Source organism: Protopterus annectens, chromosome 1.part0 (assembly GCF_019279795.1).
Source record: "Protopterus annectens isolate FY-2018-M chromosome 1.part0, PAN1.0, whole genome shotgun sequence".
Taxonomy (NCBI): domain Eukaryota; kingdom Metazoa; phylum Chordata; order Ceratodontiformes; family Protopteridae; genus Protopterus; species Protopterus annectens.
In genome coordinates, this window is record NC_056725.1 from 11622850 (window position 1) to 11640491 (window position 17642).

Genomic DNA, 17642 nt, shown 5'->3' on the forward strand with positions numbered 1-17642 from the left:
TAGTTCACCCAGTTAGGGCTACAGTAAAAACTCAGCATGCAGGAGACCATTATGTGATACTGCCACTGCTCTGCACTGAACTACATCCCCCTTTCCTACCTGCTAAAGAAGCAGAGGTAGTACAAAGGATAAGAAAGTAGTAATGGGAGCAAACTAAGCTAATGGTCAGCTGAAAGACATGCAAAAGTGTCTCCCTCCCCCCAAAAGAGTTGCACATGGCAACTAATCATTTCACATCGGCTTAAAACAATCTGATGAAGATTGCCTGTCACTGTATACAGTGTGTTCGGGATACTTGTAACCACAACAGTTACCTAACAGGGCTACAAGCACAATCAAGGTAACACGGATTATAAACAGTAACAAAATTTTTTTTTCAATAACTCATCAATCTTTTCACCTGCAGAAACATTACAAACTCCCAACATATGGCAACAGTTAGACTAAAACAATTTCTAACTAAAAGAAATAAAAAAGACATACTCGCATAACTAATTCACATTTGAAACTGTGTATTTAAATGTTTTAAAAGGAAAAAAAATACATATACAGTTTTTAAAAAGAGGAGCAATTTAATTTACACAGAGGTACTAAATGTACATAGTTCTTTAAAAAATTATACACAATAAATACAGTACAAAATTATTTTATACTATATTTTTCTTTTTTTTCCCAAACTGTGACAGTGTTCATTGGTACCAGCGGGGGCAGTAAAGGGTGGGGGGGGTAGAAAGAAAAAACTTTCAATGTAGATAATCCATAACAATATTCTACAGCAGGGGTCAAAAAATGGAGTTTACAAACCAGTTGTTTTAATTTTCAAAATCATAAATGTTATGAACCCTTTCCAGCAGCAACATTAGTCTGTCCAGATTTTATGGACAATGGGGAAATGTGCAATCTATCCCCTAATTTGAATGTAGGCACTGAAATTTAACTACTATACTAAGAAATATCAGCCCTCCCCATTATGTTGTATGAAAATGTTACCAAAATAAAATTAAAGCTTTTGAGTTAAAAAAACAAAACGAAACAAAAATAATAATACAGTCAGACTTGTGTTTTTCTTTATCTGCAATTCAGAACACACCAAACAGGCAATTCACAGTCAACCTTTTTTTTTCTCCTTAAATGAGGACAGGAGATATTCACGTCAGACACGTCTGGTTTGCTCCTGTGCTCCTATAGGAGTAAAAGATAAGTAGCATGGACAGGGTGAACATAGGGCACCTTAATCTGATAACTGCATTTTTGTCACACAGCACAGCTTTGTAATGGTCAAGAAGTGATACACTAGAACAAAACAGACTTGCATGCTAGCATTAACATCCACAGCCTACCAAAATAAAAGCATCAGTGACCACTAATGCCATCAATTGTATGGTTGCAGGACTTCTTATACATTCCTACAGTCTGCTTTTATATACAGGTACACACTTGGCATATGTAACCGTGCCCTTGTGCTTCTTAAAATGAAACATTTAAACACATAGCAGAAGTCCAAGTGCCTGAGTGCCAGTCACATGACATCCAAGCTTTCACCAATTAGTAGACTGTACCAAGCGCATTTCATGATGGAAGCTTCTATGACACCTTTGTTGCGGAACAAAAGCATTAAGAGGACATGGTAGTGTTAACGCATAATGATACATAGAAAAAAAGTAAGTAAAAGATCTGAACTGTAGAAATACATTGAAACAACTGTCACTGTTCTCTGTTCTCTACAGGTTGGTCAGAGGTGACCTTATAATTGCATGTAAATGCATGAATGATATAGTGCTATTGGTTACCTTAGGTTTGGAATTTAGACAGCATTGTCAGAGTACTATCATTTTTTTTTCTTTCTTTCTTTTTGGTGTGAACAGAACAGTTCACAACACTATATTAAGGAAAAATATCTTCCATCATAGGGCTGGTAAATTAAGGAAGAAACTGCCTTTAGGGATTAGAAAGGCTTTCAGTCTTGGTTAAGTTCAAGGCTGACATAGATAAATCATTCGGTGACAGGGTCTTTGGTGTTCCTTAATAGGTGTCAAACTTTAAGGTCTTTGTTGAGGCTTACAACTTGTAGCCAACTAACAATGGACATTTCAACACAAGAATTTTCTGCCACTACACGTCAAGTAAACAACAAGCTGACCATGAGAACAATCCAGCCCTTGCCCTACTTAAAAGCCAAAATGAAAGCCTGAAAGAAGGGCATACACTAAAAAGTTAAAAAATTAAAACGTCTGCTATTTGGTTTCATAAATCATGATGCACACAAATCAAGAATAAAGCTGTCTCTATACTCCTTGAAAAAAATCACCCTGCATTATCAGAGTGATGCTCTCAACACACACCAGCTTATCCACCCCAAGAAGCTACTACTGATACCAAGACTATGCTTCATTTGTCAAGCAAACCTAAATGATGGTAGCACACTTTGTGGCTATGCCCTAGGATTATGATAAAATACAAAATAATCTCAAGAGGCACTGGAGTTTGAAGGGCTTTGCAATGAAAGAGTACATCTGTAAAACCATGTTTTTCATTAAATATTGAAAATAATACAAAGGATATATTTGGAATACAAGCTGTACAATGCCAAATTACATTTTTTTCAGTTTTCTGTTGATGAAGATGTTGCCATTTTTAAAACCTAAATGGAAAAAATGAGCCTCCATTAAAAGCTGGCTATTAATAGTAGGTGACCAAATTAAGGGTGTAAAGGCAAACAAGGAGCTCAGTTTGTAAAAGAAGACTAAAACACATGCAAACACAGAAAAACTGTCTCCGTGTTGTGACAAAAACTAAAAAGAAAAATTCTTTTACTGCTACAAACTAGCAAAAGCCTATTTTTACCATGAAGATGTGTCAGGATCAAACTTTAATCCAAATTCTTACAATTAAGAATGACAATGGTAACAGTAACATAATGCTGGACTTGAGGACCACCTGCAGATAAGAAACAGAAGTGCCCTAAACCAAGAAACAGAGGCTAGCCTTGAAACAATATCTTGTATATTAGAAACTTAATCAAACACCCTACTTATAAGGTGTTAATCAAGCTTCACAGGTAAGCCTGGAATCAATGGGACCACATCACAGCAGCTTCTCTTCATTAATTAGAGCATTACAGATAGAAGCTCAGTGGGAGCTCAATGCAAACCTCTAGCACAGCTAGGGCTAGGATTTAATGTGAATAACTACATAAATGCAAAGCAGAAGAAATGCATGGGTTTGGTTTTCTAATCCACTTAAATATCTTCAGATACCACCTTAAGAAATAGCCTATGAGTGGGACTCCATGTACTCAAGTGTGAAGTCTGTGCGTATACTGAACCTGTGTACAAATGTTTCAACGTACTCTGTGCACAATGCTTTGGACTGGCAGTGTTGTTAATGAATGTGCTAAGCTGCGGTACCATCACCCAGCTTGAAAGGATATCACCAAATTGAAAGAGGCGGAATCCAGCTCTAAAGATGCACCCAATCATGTCCTTATGTTGCATTCATTCTATTCAGACATGGGAGTACAACCCACAACCTACAAACTTCCGGCCTAGTGGATGATGAGTGTTCACATAAAAAATATCACAGACGCCTGTTGTATGCACAGAGGCAAAAAAAATATATAAAACAGTACAAAATAAAGACAGCAGCACAGCCTGAGTAGCATGATGATAAAGGCAACTATAAAGTCCTTACTTAGTTAATAACTGTAACTACCCACAAATGACGCTAGAGTACAACTGCAGGATGCTAAGCATATTACCTAAGGAGGACACAGCTCCAGAAAATATTTAAGGCTAGCCCAATATCTGTCCACTTATGATCTTTCAGAAAATGATTTCAAACCTGGCACTTCTCTCAGCCCCATACCACTTTTCATCACATACATTCCTCTAGCAGCAAGCTCTTCTCTTCTACGTTATCCTCACTCTGGTATAAGATTCAACTCCATTTGATCAGTGTGTTCTCTGTGGCCTACTAGTGTCTGCAAACTGAAGTCCTTCCTGAACATATTGTAAAGTTTATAATATTTCAGTTGTGCTCCTGCAGTTTCAAAGAATGTTGCACAATTTATGACAATGTTAATACTTTAGTAAACTGCATGTGCATTTTTTTTGTAAATCCTTGCATGTTCCGGGGTCATGACTGAAATGGCCCTACTGGATGACAATTAACAGATCAGCAAACCAATTAACAGATCACCAAACTATATTTAATATCTGATCATGATGTTTACTTTGTTTTATATGTTCACTAGGCTATCAGTCTACAGATTACTACAAGTCTAGTCAACAGTCAGAGGCCAGAATCAAACCCTGTACCATGTACCTGAGAGGTAAAGACTTTAACCATCATGACAAACCCTCCACCTTCAATTAACAGAAGTCATTAACACAGAAAATAGGTGAAATAAGCTCTGGATCAGAAAAGAAGAGCACTTCTCACATATTTTAAGCAACACCTCTTGTTACAGGGACGTAACATCTCACTAGTCAAAACTACCAAATTAAAATCCATTAATCCATTTAATAATCCCCACAAGAGAAAATGATCTTTTCTATCACTATGAAAATTGTGCCATTACAGCACTACAGATATCTGTAGACAAGCTATAAATCTTTTCTATAGTAGCTAGCACTCCAGATTGTATTACTTCTTGTCTGTTCAACTCTACCAGTACTTAAAATAGAGAACTTCACACCACCAACAGCACACTACTGTAAATGCCAAGGACTACAAAAGCTTAAATGAATCCCAGTTGTCCTTTGTCCCTGCAATGCACTAACATCCTGTGAAATGACATTAACCATTTACCAGAAAAAAATGGAAAAATGGAAGTATGGCAGCAGAAGACCACCTGCAGCATTATAACTAAGGCTCAGGAATAATTTCAGGTCTCACAAAGAGATGACAAAAAAGGAAAGCTTACTTTGGTAAGAAGGACTGAGCAGATAAAGCAAGCTGCTGGCAGTGGTCTAGTACAGAAGCAAGGGGTGGGAATAAAGGAAAAATAAAGCTATGGTCAGTGACCCAGCTCCATGACCACAAACTGGAGAACTGTGCATCAACAGACCCATGGAAAAATTAGTAAGGCTCAAAAACAGAAACAAAATGCAAATAAGAATCAACTAAAAATGTGATAATGGCTTTGTCAAAATGGAATACTTATTACCCAGCAATACTTTAATTACAAAGATTAAATGCAATGAAAAGAGAGCCCTTTTTTGTAGTTCTTTGTTCCACTGATTGCTGATCATCCATCCTTCACCAGCCAACTGGCACATTTAGTCCCTGTCACCCCACAGAGGAGCTGAAAGGGTACTCCATTCAGGTACCATCAGAGGTGGTTTGAGATTTGTATTATTTTGTGCTCCTACTCCCTTGTACATGCATGGAAAAGCTACCTACTTGCAAGGTTTGGAATGGGTTGACTGTGCTGGGCAGTTTCCCTATTTCCAATAGAATGTTCCCAGCAAAAAAAAAAAAAAAAAAATCACACCATCTGCAGTAAGGATGTAAAGGCTGCTCTTCCTGATCTCTACCAGGGACAATCATGCCCGCATTTATGCCCCTGTCCCAAGCATGTACACCCCATTTACCCCAAAGTCAGACCAGTGGGCTCTGCCGCTACATCATCCCTGCCCAGCTCCTTCAGTTCTAGGGCCGCTAACTGTACCAATTGTCTGGGTTGTAGTCAGGGCTCCATCCCTTTAGCCAGGAGCCAGGTTCTGCTCTAAATGTTACTGTAAAGGAGACTGAGAAATTATCAACACTGGTTTCAAATGTACAAAAAATGCATGCAACCAACAGAAACAGATAAAGACAATCCCAGATAGGCTCTCCATTTCTGGAACCAATTTACTTTCCCATTAGATGGGAGTACTTCATTAGCTAAACAGAACATTAAGGCATAAGAACAGTGCTACTGCCACTTAATATAAAAGGGCTACTGTACACCAGGCTATCATGAGTTTGCCTAAATCATCACCCCTTTAGTGGAAAGCCGAAGTGGGGCAATCAGCACAGAGGAATAAAGATGTGCCGAGACAAATACACGCATTTTCCAAGTTTTGCGGTCTGCATTTCAGGACTACTGTCATCCCACAGGTTTTAAACGGATGTATCCATTGTAGTCCTGCTGCACACCCACCCTTCCCCTCAAAAATATTTTAGGGGCTGAAGCCTTCTGGAAGTGAAGTTTCTCAAGCCAATAACTGGCATTTAAAAGCAGCAAAGGAAGATGTAAAGCTGAGGGAAAAGATCAGTGGTGAACACGAAAAATATGACAAGTTACAAGAAAAACAGAGCTTTTCTACATTTACAAACAAAACTGCAAACAGTCTAGAACAAAATGCATTCAAATTTAAGTACTTGAAAATCCTAGATCCCCCCCCCACTCAGGACAGGAATAACAAGCTGGCTTCCAAGAACTCAGCGCCCACTGCTTTGAAGGCAGGGCAGAACTCCTAGAACAACTATGAAAGGAACTGGAACATAACACATGGACCCTGCCTCACCAAAACAATTACAACTCTGGGAGGAAGTAGCTATTACAGAAAAAAATGCTATTCCCTCCTCCTTGATGCAGAATGCAAACTCTGTACAATCTCTGGAATTCAAACCTCCTACTATATCACCAAATAATGAACTGACAAATGATATCTGGGCACAGGTCTATGCAAACTATTGTATCAAAATAAATGGTGTTACTGCTTGATCAAACAAAATTAATCTTGCCACCATTCCATGAGGACCCACTCTGCTACATGTCAGGCACCAACATTTATGTATCCTATCAAGTTTGCATTCCCCTTCTCTAGCTTTGCCTAACTGCAACTTATCATTCTTACCCTTTCTGAAATACTGCAAAACGATAATTCAAGGCACTGAGCTCTACATTTTCTGAGGGTCAGAACATGTCACACATTAGCACACAGTAAAACAGAGAAATCTATTTTCAAGAAAATAAACAGCTACATTTCATGTGGACAAGTGTTGGGAAACCACTTAAAAAATGTTTCAGAATACTGATTATCTCCACGGTTCAGAAACAAAAGTAGTGAACGGAAGAAAAACATTTTTATGACCCAAGAAGAAAATACACATCAGAAATGACTAAACATAACTGTCATCTTACATTGTGTATAGCTTATGTATAGCTGCTTTACTTTTGTGGCTGATCATTTAACACTCTTCACTTCTTGTTTCCATTCACTGCTGAACAATTACCAGATGTTCTACTGGAAGTTTCTGTATTGTCAATACTCCAGTCAATACCAGTCCTTCAGTAGCGTCCTTAAAAAAATGCAAGTATTAAAAAAAATTCTGTGCATCAATCACATGGATATCCCAAAAGTGTGCAATATTTTCAACAACAAAGCTACTTATCAAAAAAGTGTTGCAATTTTTCAAAGTAACAGACACTTCTGTTTGACTGCTGTACAGGAATGCAGTAACACTGTAATGTCCTGTAATCTTAAAATAATGTAGTCTTTACTTTTTTATAATAAACAGAACATGACAAAATATGAAAACAAGACTTTCTGCTAGGAAAAAAAGTACAGCTATGCAAGTACTTAGAATATCCTCAAACTTTTGAGATGGACACCTGCAGCAGGCAAGCATCTTGAATCTAATGTTCAAAGGATCATATTCCACATGGGCACTACTTTTTACAACGCTAGCATTTGTGGACAGCTATCTCCGGATATGTGCCAATATCTCATGCATGTGAGTTAAAGGGACATGCTTGTCACCATTACGTACCTACTGTTCTTTTTGCCAAGTAAATCAGGAAATCTCCCACAAAACTTACCCATGACCGTCTTACTTCAAGAGGGCTCCTGCTGCAAGCAATTACACTGAAACAGAGTGAAGAAACAAAGGAAGAACTTTGTGTAAGAATGCCTTGCAGGACTGGCTTATCAAAATAATCCTGGTCTAGGAATGCATACCCAAAGCTGAAATGTGGAGTGAAGTGTTTCAGTAATGACTGAAGAGTGGAAGCATTTAAATGTCTGCCACTACACATTTCTAAAACAATCATCACAAGTAGCTAGACTTTTGCTGGGCTACCATTTGACACTACCTACAAGAGGCATGTCTTCATTGTGGAAGCAGAAACACAACTACTCATCGCTTAGTTTGTTTTGGCAGTGTTTTCCTTACATAATGTGAATAAATCTAACAGCTGGTAAGATTTGTCTACTTTCTTTACCACTATTTATTCTTAAGAGGTCTACTAAGGCCTGTATTTATTTATTTAATTTTACTTAGAATTTGTTAACAGGGTTAGACAACTGTTTCCATTGAACCCAATTAATTCTCAGCCCTTCATGACCTAAAAGGGAAGCAGCTCAAACAGACAGCATCAGTAAGAAGAAAGGACAGGAATTGTCAGCCTCACTGAACACCCAAGGAAGAAATTAAGTATGCATATATCCACAAATATGCAAGGCAAGGGTGCAGCTCAAGCTGATGAACAATGTCTATCCTACATGCTTCACTGTAGCTCTGATTTCTTTCAGAGCTCTTTGCTACAATAGTGAGTACCCTCCCATCCTCTACATGATGGAACAATCATTTCACAACAAACTCAACCTCTCCAGCTGGCCCCTTGACACAAGGTTCATCAGCCAAACACGTGATCAGTGGTGTGGTCAGTCACCCTGCCCCTGGGATTGTTTCAGCTTCTCATTCAGCCTTATAAAGGCAGACCTCTAGCTGCCAGGGTGTGTCACATGCCAGAAACAAAAACTTACCTTCTCTGTTTTGGAATAAGAGCAAAATTTGAAATGAGTGAGTTAAAGAAAGCTCGCAGATTATCTACTTCAGAAAATGTGGAAGAGCCCAAAAGAGATGTCTTGTCCTTACAGAAAATAAAAGCTGCTCAGCAGTCTTCCATACTAAGGTAACTGTAATCAAAAGGCCTAAGAAAACTTTAGTGATACTGAGAAAGGTAATTTAAACAACACAGACGTTTCATAATCATAACATTCAAATCTCCAGAAATTCATATTCTAAATGGGGAGACATGGGTAACAGGAGTTTTATTTTCAAGAATTGCTTAATTAGCATTCACTAAGACACAGGACAGCCGTCCAACAAGATCAAGGACTGTGGGTACAGCTGAAGTATGCCACAGACTGGAAAAACAACTCTGCAGAATAGCGAAAATGATATCCAGACACCAGATAAATGAACTCTCATGGACATGGGTGGGTCAGGACAGCTTATAAATTGAGACAGTGCAATCACGTGACTTGCACAGGGGATCTAGAGAATGAAAATGGTAGGGTGACGTCTCATGTAAAAGAATTACTCTGTCAGAGAAAACAGAAACGTGCAATTGTTCTGCTGCAGTAAAGGTCATTCTATACTGCTGAACTTCCCAATCAAGCAGAGGCTTCATAGTTACATAAGCTCATGACAGATGCCCTCGTGCAAGACAACCTGTGGCATCAAAATACAGTCAGTTCTTTACAAGTTCACTTTCTTAGTGCTGAACATGTTCCTAACAGCTCTAAGGTCAGGAGACTACAATAAAACCATAACCTTCCTCAGAGCCTGGAAAAACAAGAATGCCTGATGCTTCAGTTTTACTAACTGTAGCCCACTTTCAAAGATCTATGAGTACACAGAAGAGGCATTACTAGGAAGCCTGTAATAAAGTCCTGGAAAGAGGGAAAAGTTAGGTGCTAAGGCCTATTAGATCTGTAGTGGAAAGGACATAAAGACATCTAGATTCAGATTGGGCTCCAAGGATGCAATCATTATAATCTCAAAGAAAGGCTTCCCACTTCAACCTGTTGCATGGAAAAACGTTTAAAAGCAGCCTTTACTTATGATGGATTGATCAGAAATCTGGATTTTCCAGGTTACAAAATAAAAACAATACAATCTGCTTCAAGAATAGGTTCACCCAGAGGTTCAAATTCTGCAGTCACAGACCTGCATTAACACTCAGTGATGAAGCAGCCATGAGCAGTGAGCTCTCCAAGAAAGAAGGTGACCAGGCTGCAACTGGACCCAGGTTTTACAACCCACGTTTGGTTCCCAGAAATGTGACTCAAAGAGGAGAGCTGTACTAGCTTTCCTCTGCGACAGGTGGCACATTACATAATCGACTAACGTCATCAAATTCTCACTTCAATAAGGTAAACTAGTCTTCAAAATAATTCCTGATTTACTTTGTGCTTGAGCAGTCTCCACCACAGAGTCCTCAAACAGTACTTTTTCCCCGAGAAAAGTCATTTGAATGGGGAATGGACTTGTCAAAGTTTCAAGCCTCATCTTGAAGCATTGCCAGGTAGCTGAGTAGCATCACTTTCAGAATACTATACTATCGAAATAAGTAGTTATAGATGCTCCTACCTATGAAATTATGTGACATGGACAAGTTCATAAACTTACAAGACTGCTCTCTCTTTCTCTCTCTGCTTTCAGCAGTGAATAATGGTATTTTCTGTGATGAATGCAAGGATAGGAAGCAAAAGATTAGAGAAAGGTGACACAGAATTAGAGAAAGTGGTGGACAGCATGGCCTTCAACCACTCACTGACATGGGCCACAAAAAGACCAAGTCCAACAAATGCAAACTGCAGCAAAAAATAGGGTCAAGGCAGACAGCAAATCTCAACTAATGTTTTCAGGGTACTGAACCTATTGCAGAATCTTTATGAAATTAGATTAGATACAAAGAAGCTTTTTAATGCAAACTGATAACCTGTTAAATCCTTACTGACATTCATCATATCAGATGCATAAAGCGTAAAGCAAAGCTCAAGAAAGCCTCCCTAAATGTTCAGAATAGCTATGGTGGCAGACAAACAGCTACTATTACGACTGAATAATTCAACACAACAGAATTATTGCTATTCATTTTACTGTAACCACTGTAGGATGAGAAACATCTCTCCCCTAAATTCAGGGTTACGTCCTCATGTAAAGTTGGAAAGTAAAGAATTCAGGCTGGTACTGCCACCTGTATAGCAGTACAAAAACATAAATTTACACACACACACGATGACTGAAGATGAAGTTGGTATATTCACTTAATTTGCTAGAGTGCTGAAGCTAGTCACTAAGCAGACATCACTCCCAGCCTCTTATCAGTCGTGCACACTCCTGACTGCAAAGTACTTGGGCTACAGATTTGCAGTGAAAAATGCATCATTACTAAAGAATGCAGTCCTCAACTGTGTAACACTGCTGTGTGACAAATCCAATTTTAACTAAAACCTATAGCATTTTCTTAGAAAATGTAAGTGCCCTAAAACAGCTACAATGTCAGCTGAAAATCACAAAATCTTAGTGATGTAACAATGAAATGGACAGCCTATGGACTGTATGTTTTGGAAGTACTCTGTTCAGTGTGTGCTGATATGGTATAATGGCACTCTGTATCCATACCTCACCTTCTGGGTAACATTTTCCATGATGTTAGATGACCACCACAAACAAAGAAAAAAGTGTCTTTCTTCTCCACTTACTCTATACTCAGACTAAATCATGAGTTATGTGACATTTTAAATTTAAAATAAGAGACAAGGAAACCTTTTTATGTAAATAATAAAAAATCACATCTGGTTAACCAAATATGTGTACATGTATCTGACAGACTAACTGCTACTGGTGTGGTACGCAGTACAGCTTCCTCCCTTCCCAGCCATACTGTGCACATGGCCATAATTTTGGAGTCTCGACAAGAGTTAACCCACACATGACAATGTTACCTACTGCTGCTGAACTAGTAACGACAGCTGACAACATGTTGTAGGCAATGCTGGCTCTTCAGCTACTATTTCACATGGGTATCTTGGCTTGTTTTATGTACATGCTAACTTTCAAAGTAACACATCTGGATATTTTCCAAGAACCTTGGAAACTTGCTCAGTAAGCTTCCAAACTACAAGCCTGCCAAATTAAAAATTGCTTTGCAATTGGAAGCCAGTGTGGTTATACGAGCTATTTCACAGCAGAATGGCAGTGCAATCCTGCTTCCATTATTATTAATTTAACAACTGTCATAAATCTGACACAAAATCATTATAAAGGAAGCTACTGTGAACTCTAATACCACAGATTGTAAATGAAAGGCCAGCAAGACCTACAAAGATTAGCACATTCTGGTCATATGTCATTTTCACAGTTGTAACATGAAAACTGGCAAATATTATGGCCGTCTTACACACCAAAATACACACTAATCAAGGTCATGCTATTTTCGGACCCCTGCTGATCTGACCCACATACTGGGTTTTTGGTGCACATTGTGGTAGTACAATCATCTAGCAGTTGAGCTATATTTCAATTAGTTTTTATTTTTTGTTATCTATTATACGTCCTTGCTCCAAGGCCACCATTATGATTGGGTGCAAGGTAGGTTTCAGTTCGGTGGATGGGAGAAGAAAAAGGAGAAGAGGAAGAATTGCAAGAGGAAGCAGGTGTTCTGGCATTTTGCCCACTAGTATGAGGCTGCTGCAAGTTTAAGATACTGTCAATTGCACTCTGTAAGTGTTCATTTAGTGAATCATCCTGTGGACTATCACTAGAAAAACTGGCATTGTCTACGTCCAACGATTCAGACTTTCTCCGCTTGGTAGGTGGTAAGGACACCTCCCAGGCAAGTTCTGAAGCAGAACTGTCAGGTGGTTCTTGTTTAACTATCCCATGATAAAACTCGTCTTCCACCTCAGCAAGTTCCTTCATAAGGCCACTAGTTGAATCATCCGTCTTGGCACGAAAGTTATCCTGTGAAACCAGGGTACAAGTTTCACTCCTTTTTAAAAATGAAATTTTTGAGTTTTCATCTGAAGTTTCCTTCAGTGTTAAGCCAGGTGGATTCTCCTCAGTTTTTACTGTGGTGATCACACTCCGAGAACCATCATCCTGTTTGACTGAAATGGTACTTGGGATAGTCTCTATCCTTCTGACCACACTGACTGAACCTGCATCAGTAAGTCTGTCAGTTACAAAGGCATCCACATTTTCCCTATAAGTTTTTCGCAGTGGAAGTCTGCAGTAAGTTGTAGTGGGAGCTGCCTTCCTGTCCAAAGCAGGAGATGAAGCAACATGATCAACAGTCCCATTCATATGGCCAGCACAAGTGGTCATTGTTGGATGATCAGGTGTTTTGATGACTGTAGTAGTTGTAGGCTGATGAACTGGATCGAGTGCAGTGTTATGGACCACTTTACTAAGACCTGCCTCTTGCTTGATCTTAAGTTTTAACCCAATGCGACTGCGTGCTTCATAGGTTTTAATAGGAGGTTTGTTCCTAGAAGGCAAGGCATCCTCATCAACATCCAGAGATGAAGACTGTTTTGTCCATGATATAGAAGGTGATCCACCACTGTGCTTTATAACTAATTTTGTAGGGTTGATCTGAGCTGCACCTTGCACGTGAGGTATCTTTACACACTCTGCAATATGACCAACTTCTGATGTATTAGATGCTGTTGCTGAAGATGACGAAACAAGTGATGGTGATTTGTACGAAGATGAAACATACTCATCTGGAAAGAAAAAGGTACACATCACTTAAACTGAATATGTATTCAAAAGCAGTAAACTGTCTTAGCATTATTAAAAGTTGTAATCTGTGGTGGTAACATGCAAATTCTAAAATACAGTCTTATTTAAAAAAATTGAGGCAACTCAAAACAGATCTCTATTACAATGAGAAGAGTGGGAAAAACGATGTTAGCATAACAAATTCTAACAAATGTAGTCTTCAGGCTTGACTAGTTCATCTGTGTCACAATGGAGAATAACTATGGCAAATCAGGATTTAAATGAGTAAACAGGGCCAGAAGAAATGGTACTGTTAAATTTGACTAATGATAAAGATAAGCAAAAACAGCTGCCATGCACACAAAGTGCTCAATTTGTTCACAATGCAACTCTGATTAGGAGTTACTACAATGAAGCTTTCATCAGTGGAGAAGGCATGCAACTTTATGATAGATAGGGGCAGCCCCTCTTAAAAGAGAACTCCACCCTCCAGTGCCCAGAAAATCTTTAATGTGTATCAGTTTAATTTCCATTTTTTTTCTGCCACAGATAATGATCACTTTTTTGTCTTTTCAAATCTAGTGTTGTTTCAGAAAGGAATCTGTTTCAGTCTGCATTACCAAGGCTAGACATTCTCTGCAGTTCTTAGTGTTGGTCACAACCCACAGTTTTACATCACTAGACTGTCTTAACGAAATCAGTTAAGGGAACACCAACAGCCACAGTGAAACTGCCATCAAGAGTTCTGTTTTGGGTAGTTACATGACAGGGATGAGTTATATAGTGCAACACTACATAACAAACTAAGTACTCATTTTTGGCTAGGAGAGTGCTACTTTTAGCCATCTAACTAAAGATAATTTAAGGTCCATCACACTTTCAAGTGAGAACTGTCAGCAAGCACTATAACATGACAGCTTTGACACCACAGAAAGCCTGGCAATTGTTTAATTACTATAAATTTCAGTATCTGGCAAAAGCTTGTAATTTAACTATTGCCTTAACAGCTTTACAGCGAAATGTGAAAATATTGGTACAAATAAGGGTAATTCAGAAAAAAAAAAAAAAACAGCTTCCAGAAAGAGCAAAAGATGCCCACCATTTTCTACAAATGAAAGGAGAAAACTAGCTCCCCCCTCATGCCTAGCACTAGTCATATAAAGGGGACTGAATGCATTTTTGGAACCAGAAACTCAAGAGCATGTCAGTATGGTGGATTAATAATGTCCATTTTGTGGTATAGGAGATTAAAATATAATCCCAAGCAGGCAGAGTGACTCACGTGCACTAACATAACAAAGAATATGACTATACAATGAAAATAACTTAAATTTGGCGTTTCAAGTTAATATTTTAGCTACAAAAGTGTCAATAGTATTTATTGTACTCCACTACAACTGTCACTTATATTGCTTAAGATGAATATCAGCATCACTGTTACAAACCCATTACACTTTTCCGTTATCTACAGCTCATACACTCATTCTTTATTTAAATCTGTTCAATATTTTAGACTATCAAGACAGAAGTATAACTCAGTGGGTCTTGGATACAAGTCTGAGACAGATGGAGGTCTATATTTTGAAAAGGAAAATACACTTACTTGTTTATATTGCTGTACATGGAAGCAATGCTGGATTTCTATCTTTCCTATATAACGACATTCCAACTCCTCTTCTTCCTAAGCCACACAATTCTCCACTTGGTACAGAAGAAACTCTTTAGTGGCAACAGATGCTACTATAGCAGAGTAACAGAGTTTAAGATAACAAAGACAAGAAGAACGAATGGGAGGGGAAGATAGCAAGAGTCAAGTGGGATAAGCTGATTCTTCCAATAGAACAGGGCAGAACGGGATTATCCAAATTGAAGGGGCACTTCACAGCTACACAGTTAAGGCTCCTATACACAACACAAGCAGGAAAACTATAATTTAAAGTGGAAAGAGATTATGTTGAAAAGGGGGGAAGCTCAAGATCAAGGAGACACTGGGATTTTGGATGCAGATCCTTAAGAACAATAACCATACAGATTATTATATTCATAAAGACGCAGAAAGTATTCTAAGAACTAAGCCAACATAGGAATGGAGACAGGAGATTCTGCCAATAGGGATGACTGCAATTAGGGATATAGACAATAGGCAACAGAGGCCTGAAATTTATTGGAGAAAACTGGCAAAGGGACCAAGGTATTGAGAGCAAATAACTAGAGATGGCAAAATGATAGAACAGGAAGATGCAAAGAATTTATTTAGACTGCAGGTTAGAGATTGCCTTCCCTATCAAGGGCTGATATCAGAGTATGGGGCAAAGAGGAAGAAATAGGGGTCCCTAAACAAAAGACTAGCACTGGTAGAATTTTTAGTAGAATTGAGAAGAAAAGCAGACACTAAAAAAGTAATAATTAGTACAGCATATAAAATACTGCACAATAGTTATAAGAATCAATCAGAGGAGGTTAGAAAGGATTGGGGAGAGAGACTGGATAAGCAATTCACAAAGAAACAATGGGAGGATACAAGTATGGCTTGCAAATATGCAACACAATATGAAAAAATATCCAAACATGCAAAAAAAAAATTAGGAGTTTTGTTTGGAAATGTTTACATAGACATTTTTATACCCCAAGCAGACTCCAGAGAGTTTTCCCTCAGGTAGACAGTAAATGTTGGAGGTGTGAAAGGGAAGAAAAAGGTAATTGGGAATGTATTTTCTAGGAGTGCAGAGAGTTGGAGAACTTAAAGGATTCCCTGCAGGATGCACTGTCAGAGATGCTAGGTGGGCAGATAGGTGTGACTAAGGAGATGATTTTATTGAGCTATGACACAGAATTGGAGTTGTCTAGTGGTGGCAATGTCTTGCTGTCTCTAATTATGGCAATTACTAGAAAACAGAAATCAAAATCTAAACCAACTATATTAGAAGCAGTGAATATAGTAACAGAGAAAACTGGAATTGAGATCTTTAGAAAACGGTAGGAGCAAACTACATAGGAAAAAGTGGGAATTGTGGGAACAATACATACAGGGAGAAATGAGGTTTAAAAGAAGGCAGAACTTAAGTGAGCTATGTAATGTTCGAGTGAAAATGATTGGGTAGATTATAATTGATGAATGTTTGCAACTGGTAGTGTGTCAGTATGGTTTGTGATGTAAAATGCTTGCAACTAGGACTGCGCCGGTGTGGTTTGTATTCATTTATATAAATGTTTGACTGCTTATGTGATAAGTGATGATTTAGTAAAGATGTTTCTTGTTTAAAAAAAGGGGCAGGAACTGAATTATGAAATGTTGCTTAGGTTATATGATACATAGCAATATATGTGAAGCATAATGTTTGTTCATTTTAACTTAATACAGTTTGACTTTTTTTATATAAATGTTAATATAGCTATGTCACAAGTGATAATTCAACAAAGGTGTTTACAAAAACAGAGAAAAACGGAGTGGCATCCTGCAAGGATGACTGGCTGAAATCGCAGATGGTTCTCTGCAGAACAGCGAATGGAAGCAGAGCTGCTTTGAAATTTAATGCTATTTTTTTATTTGAATCACAGTGAAAACAGCAGTGTACAGAGAACTAAAAGTCTTGAACAGGGCAGTTTTCAATTATTTCAATATCAACCGCCAAATGACAAATTCTTTAGTTTCTGACATTCACATATCAAAATAATTTTCAGATGAAATTTGTAATTTATAGCAAGCCAGCTGTCAGGGATGAAGCCTCATCTATAACCCAGATGTCCATTGCCTGATTAGTGGCCCAGGCTACAGAGAAGCCAGCTGCATGAACTGGAATTCAACAGTCAATACAGACATGGCCATTTCAGGAAGACAAATGAGGTCTGATCCTCTACTGTGCTTTGACCTACTCAAAGGTTACAGTGTGTCAACAAGGAGTGCTTGATGACAAAAATTAGTGTTCGTCACTGTTCCTGTGTACAGCAAATAAACAGATGTGTGCATGTACCCTTCAGACATTCCTGTGATTACCACCTAAAGTGGCATCATTTCATGATGACGCGGGGGGGGGGGGGATCACAAACATAAAGAACACTAGTAACACTACGGTTGCATTGATGCTGGCAACTTTACCAGGTCAGTGCTCACTGAAAGTTATTTTACTGGTGGA

General features: G+C 38.4%; 1 protein-coding gene across 1 annotated transcript in view; it reads right to left on the reverse strand.

Annotated features, from left to right (window-relative positions):
* Window positions 1–492: 492 nt before the first annotated feature.
* The window catches only part of BICRA (BRD4 interacting chromatin remodeling complex associated protein), a 2119634-nt gene continuing 2102484 nt past the window's right edge, over window positions 493–17642 (reverse strand). The window contains exon 18 of the mRNA XM_044070712.1: window positions 493–13511. Coding sequence (XP_043926647.1) covers window positions 12325–13511 — 1187 coding nt within the window. The 3' untranslated portion in view covers window positions 493–12324. The remainder of the gene's footprint in view (window positions 13512–17642) is intronic.